At 40.1% G+C, this 6573-nt stretch overlaps 1 protein-coding gene across 1 annotated transcript; it reads left to right on the plus strand.

The window, feature by feature from the left end:
- The first annotated feature begins 2226 nt into the window (after positions 1 to 2226).
- irx1a (iroquois homeobox 1a) lies at positions 2227 to 6364 on the plus strand. The gene is made up of 4 exons (XM_079470626.1): positions 2227 to 2668; positions 3830 to 4823; positions 5145 to 5217; positions 6011 to 6364. The coding sequence occupies exons 1-4, from the start codon at positions 2432 to 2434 to the stop codon at positions 6066 to 6068; spliced, it is 1362 nt and encodes a 453-aa protein (XP_079326752.1). The 5' UTR covers positions 2227 to 2431; the 3' UTR covers positions 6069 to 6364.
- The last annotated feature ends 209 nt before the right edge of the window (positions 6365 to 6573 follow it).

Below are 6573 nucleotides of genomic sequence, written 5' to 3' on the forward strand. Positions count from 1 at the left end.
GTTTACGTCGTGATGAAGTCTTAAACAGGGGAGTTGTAAATGTCAGCGAGCACGCTACAGGTATCCATTGAAGTTGCATCGGTCTCTGTTGCAGTTGCAGGGGAAAGTGATAATGGGACTTTAACAAGACCCATAAATCAGTTAAGTGTGAACACGCTTTATTGGCCATAGATTACACGTGCCATTGTTTGAAGAGGGTCAAACTTCAACCTCTTTGCGATTTATTTCCCCCTTGACCCAAAAGAGGAAATTTAATATTGCGTCCAAAAAGGGTCTTTAAGGGGGGTAAAGAGCAATTATGAAATACTATTTATACATGCATTTTTTTAGCCACGTTGGTTCTATAAAGTTTCATTTTGTATTACGTTTGTATTAAGGTTTAAATCAAAAAAAGAAAGTAGAAAATGAAGAGAAAAAATGTGAAATACAAATCAAATGTGCATTTGGAGGCTTGTAGCGATACTTTTAATAAATAGCGACAAATATATAAAATATAATTTTTTCAGCGATTAAAAACGACATTAAATAATAATGAAAAAGTAAACATGCAGTTGTGCAAGTATTTTTCCTCCATCCTTTAGTAGCCTTATGTCCTTTCTTAACGTCTCTGTCTCAGTCGTTTGGAGATATTTTCAATGTCATATCTCCATGATCTTCAGCTCCGCGCGTTTCCAGCGGGTTATCATCATCGCCATTCCTCCTTCTGTCTGATGTGTTCCTGTGATTGGCATCAGTGCCCTCAGATATTTTCAACAGATCCTCCACTCGCGGCCATCTGGGGCAGATCATAATCACTGACTTCATCTGAGCCGTTAAACTATTAAATCCACTAGGTCCTTTCGACGAGCGCAACTTTAGAGAACCTCGAGCGTCGACCCCCGTGCAAGAGCCAGTCTCGGACCCTGGACACCGGCGCAACAGCATATGATTTGGTTATATGGAAATACTGACGTTATACACGCCGATGTGATTACACAGAGAACACATTTAATTGTGTCTAAATATATAGGTATCCAATTTACGGGTACGCAAATGCAAAAAACACTCAAACGTACTAAACAAATAAAAAGTTTGCTTAGAAATTTAAAAGTTGGAAATTGTGGGAAAAGGCAGTCAGTTCAAACATATGCTGCAAGATTCATTCGTTTAAACCGTTATTTGTGGGACTTGTTTTGGCGAGGAAACGGTGGGATAATGTGAGGTTATTATTACCGCACATACGTCAAATCAAAACTGTTAGACTTTGTCTGTCATATTAGAGGTATTAGTATTTTGGGGGGCTCCTTAGCTATGTGACGGGTCGTATGCATGTTAATCAAGTGCTCGCGATTATTCAGGACATCACCTCGTTAAGTATTTAACAATGAAACATAAATACAAAGTCCCCCAAATGCCCCCACCCCTGTGCGTACGCATGTAAGTGTCTTTGGGTTACGCATGTGTGTGTGTGTGCGCGCGCGCGTGTGTGTGTGTGGAAAGGGAGAAAATCAGGAGAATGACTTTTTCTGACCGCCTCAAATTATAATTTATTTGTGCTTATGATTATTTTTGTCGAATTGCGTAACATTTAGAATTCGGATTACCTATGGTAATAACAACCAATTATTGTTTATTATCTAGGTAAACCTAAACGAAAGTAGCTGTCGTTGAAGCATTTACACTTAATTTGGAAATCCATGCATTGATAACTGTACATAAAAAAGTTAATAAAACAAATGATGTTAAATGAAATGTAGAGAATAAATGCACATATTTAACCAAGCTCACCCCGATAAAATAATAAAGCGCGTGCTATATTAAAACATGAATTCATATTTACTTTTTGCAAGATAAATCGTTAAATAAATGCAACATTGTCTAAAGTTTAAGACGTAACTCGCTATATGCAACTTAAAAGAAAGCAGCTGTTTCGTCGCCAATACCTTATGAAGATCAGTGTCATCGAAATGTTGTTTTAATTCTCCAGTGTTTTTTAAGAATTGTGAGCCATTCTGATAAGTTCCGCGTGACTATCAGTTTATTTCCCCAGTGCTGGGCAGCTGTAAAATCGCGTAGACAGGTTGTCACACTACAGTGAATGGATTCTAATGCTAAACATTTAACATACAATCCTCCAAACAGTGCAAAAGTGGCCCTGGCCAATGCACTAACCACATGCGCCAACGAGGAGGAGCCTGGGACGCCAATCAAAGCATCAACTTCAAATTGTATCTGAGAGATCAGCCCAGGACCTAGGGGCAGAGACATCAGTTGGAGCTCAATTGTTGATCTGATCACATCCGACGGACTTGCTGGAAAAGAGAAGCTGAGATTTAAAGAGGAGCATTTACCATTCTCACCCTGTGCTGCTTGAGAGAGAAACTCTTTCACTTCTTGCGTTGGTGGGCTATTCGCTTTTTGGGTTGTTTTGGCTTCCGACGTGGCGAAGGAGATGTCTTTCCCCCAGCTGGGTTACCCGCAGTATTTAAGTGCCTCGCAGGCGGTGTACGGAGGTGACCGTCCGGGAGTGCTCACTCCCTCATCCCGCGGAGGGAACGTTGAGATCGGGGGAAGCGCGTCCGCGGCGGCCGCTGCGGTGTCTTCGGTGTTGGGCATGTATCCGTACGCGCACAACTATAGCGCTTTTCTGCCTTATACCAGCGCAGATCTAGCTCTTTTCTCCCAAATGGTAAGAAAAGTAAATGTTTGTTGAATGTATTCATTCGCGAAAGCTGTGTTTTCTGTTCGCATGCTGTTGTCTCAGATCAAAGTATTTTAAAATTGTTTTAAACGTTGTTTTGGGTTCGCCACGCTTGCATGGTTAATGTAGAACTGAACCGAAGCTTGCTCGGTGAATGGCAAGTTAATGTGCAGGGAATGTGGTCTCACTAAACGAAAAAGCCAAGCGGATCTGCCATGCATAAATACAAAATAGAGCCAAAAAAGCGCACTTCTGTTTTCCTGAAGATTTATTTGCGGCTTGAATAATTGCTATGCGAGTTTTTCCCGTTTGGTAAGGTGCTAAACTTGTTCTTAAGATACATTTCAACTGATTTAAAATTGTTTCGATCATCGATCAAACAACTGGCAGAATATTTAACCTTGGAAAATATTGTTAGAATATGTATTGCATTGCACTAAAATATTATATCTCGCTTCAAGATTTATTCATGCATCTAATAATATTTTGACTGATAACATCGACTGTTTACTACCTCGTGTTTTTTTGTTTCTGGTTTATAAAATTAAGCATTTTTATTAAAATGCTGTTTTATTTTTATTTGTTTCAAATGCACTTAATGGTTTACGCAGATATTTTTGTCTAAATTGTGCTATGTGTATTTCTTAGATTTTTGTGGAATCAAGTTATATTTATAACAATATGTTGGTAATATGGCCTATATGTCACGGGTGGTGTTCATAAAATATACATTGTGAAATACACAATTGGGTCTCAAAATGATGTCGTCATAGTGTGATTGGATTTTTTTCTTCTTTTCCACAATATCAGTTTTTGTTCTAATTTTTGTTAAATAGCCTATGTGTTGTCATTTGTATCTGTGGCCTAGATTTTTCGTGTCAGCGAAAAGGTCAAAAGAAACGTTTGTTTAAAAAGGTCGGGAAATTATACGAAAATTTTACAAACATTTAAGGACACTTTCCGTCCAGTTTGTAGATAAACTGATGAAAAAATAATCATTTGTTGTGCAGAATAATTTACGCAACACGGACACGATTTAAAAGTTTCACTTTCACTGAGAATACCACTGCGCAGTTTATTTATACATCTTGTGCAGAGTTCTAACAGTGATTTAAATAAATGTCTTACAATTTTTCTCGTTCTTCTTAGGGCTCACAGTATGACTTAAAAGACAGTCCTGGAGTTCACCCCGCAAGCTTTGCTGCACACAGTGGACCTGCTTTCTACCCCTACGGGCAGTTTCAGTATGGAGACCCCAACAGGCCTAAAAACGCCACACGGGAGAGTACCAGTACTCTGAAGGCTTGGCTCAACGAGCACAGGAAAAACCCTTATCCTACCAAAGGCGAGAAGATCATGCTGGCCATCATCACCAAGATGACCCTCACACAAGTGTCCACATGGTTCGCCAACGCCAGGCGGAGACTCAAGAAGGAGAACAAGGTGACATGGGGCGCAAGAAGTAAAGAGGATGAAGATGGCAACATATTTGGTAGCGACAACGAGGGGGACGCCGAGAAGAATGAAGATGAGGAGGAAATAGATTTGGAGAGCATAGATATCGACAAGATCGATGACAATGACGGAGATCAAAGCAACGAGGAGGATGAGGAGAAGCGCGGGGAACTGGAGAGTCTGCAGGAGAAACGAAACGCGCTTGCGTTCCAGGCTCACGAGGCCTTTGACAAATCCAAATCAAATGCGATTTCCGTAAGCAAAGAGCCTTCAGACGCAAACAACAACAACACGAGGGTCCTGTCCCCAGGTCGACAGGGAAGTTTTCAAGTTCCGGTTAGCAATAAACCCAAAATATGGTCGTTAGCGGAAACCGCAACCAGCCCAGATAGCTCGCTAAAACCAACGTCCCCGACCGTTCCTACCACTCACGCGGGGTCTCACCCGGCCTTCCTGCCCAGCCACGGACTGTACACGTGTCAGATTGGAAAGTTTCATAACTGGACAAATGGCGCGTTCCTGGGCCAGAACTCCCTGCTGAACGTGCGATCTTTTCTGGGCGTCAATCAGCATCACCATAACCATCACGTCCACTCGCAGCAGCAACAGCCCACGTCGGTGCTAGTGTCATCTATGCCGGCCGCGAACAGTGACAATGCGCCAGAGGACCTGAGTCCAAAACACATAGGTATGCATGAAACCCTGGGCCTAATGTAGACCACATGACAACTTGTGCAATTCATTATTATCATTTTCTTTTAGAATTCCTTTATTATTGTTGATGTTATTATTATTATCACACTCTTAAATGCTGCGTCAATATTGGACGTTTGGATAACAACAAACCAACCATGCGTTCTGTCCCTTGTTGACTCCATTGCCATAGGATAAAAACAATTCAGATTTTTTTGAGTGTATTCTATTCTATTATTGTTGCTGCTTTTAAAATGTATTTCCCGTGAAAGAAATACAATTGCTGACTTTTTCAAATGACTTTTTTTTATATCAGATCGAGAAAACGTTCTCAGAAATGAATCCCCAACGCAACCTTTAAAGTCATCGTTTCGTCCTATTCATGACAGGTAAATGAGCATTATTGTTATTGTATTTATCGTTGTTGTTGTTGTTGTTATTGTTTTATTATTATTTTGCTGGGTTTAAAAGGAAAAACGATTTTCCCAACGGATGTTTTTAACAGCTTATCAGAGAAAAACTCTTTGGATAAAGCTATTTCCCAACAGACAGCCAAAGAAAAATCTGTGCTTAGCGCTCTTAATAAATAGTTGTGCTTTTCGTGGTGACAAAGGGCCACGAATCCCCCTCCCCACACACTCTCTGTCTCTCAGGAGAGTAACTACTTATCAAGTCACCAAAGCTGTGTGCCTTTCCTAAAGACCCTTGGGAAAAGCGAACCTCGGGGGAGCAGTCTTGCTGAAACTTTCCCCTTTTTAAGTGCCACGTTATTTTAACAGGCCATTCTTTTCTGTGATATGACTCGTATTTATATATTTCCTGTTGGGATAAAACAAATTGCACCAGTGAATTGGACGGCAATTTACAGCATTAAACACCGTGCATTTGAATAAAAAGTAGCTGGGCCTACCAAGTCAAAATGCACATGAATGGTGAAATTGTGCTATTAAAATACACAAAATAATGACGCTAATAAAATGATAATGATGCGTGCAAATAATTATTAATGTCATGAAATATAATATAATATAATAATCGTTTTCAACGTGCGTGGATTCTTGGCATTCCCAATCAAATAAATTGCCATTTATTTGTATGGATAACACTGAAATGGCACGCTGTGTTGTGAAGATATGGGACATCAGATCACATCTCTCTCTCTTTCTCTCTCTCTCTTCTCAGCCCAAGAAACCAGCAGGAATCAACACAGAGGGTCCTAACAGCTCTCTCTTCCGCTTGATCAAGACATTTGCCCGGGGAAAAAAGACTGATGGCACTCATAATGGGACAATGCAAACGAAATGAGCATAGCATTCAGTTACTCTTAAAACAAATGGCCGAGTTTGATTAGCACCAGTGGAGTTGTACATAATGACACCTGTGATCCCTTCCTTACCGTGGGACATTTGGTAGGCTTTTTTTGTCTTTATGTGATGGTGTTTTCCTTTAAGGTTACCCACATTTGTAAATAGTTGACGGAGTTTGTTCAGATCATATATTTTGTCTAATAAACTAAATGAAATTATAGACAAATTCAAAGTGCTGATGGGTTTTTGTGTTCTGTGAAGTGTGGGGTTTACTGTGGAGGAAACGCATTTCGATTTTATATTTTCCTTACGTTATTATTATCACGCTTTTAAATGGTATAAATAAGGCCTGCGAGTTCACAATAAATATAAATAATGGAGAGTAAGCTGTCGGTCAGTTTGCAAGGGGCCCGAAACGGATCTTAAAATATTTTGCAG

Source organism: Barbatula barbatula, assembly GCF_947034865.1.
Source record: "Barbatula barbatula genome assembly, chromosome: 12".
In the NCBI taxonomy this organism is placed as follows: Eukaryota; Metazoa; Chordata; class Actinopteri; order Cypriniformes; family Nemacheilidae; genus Barbatula; species Barbatula barbatula.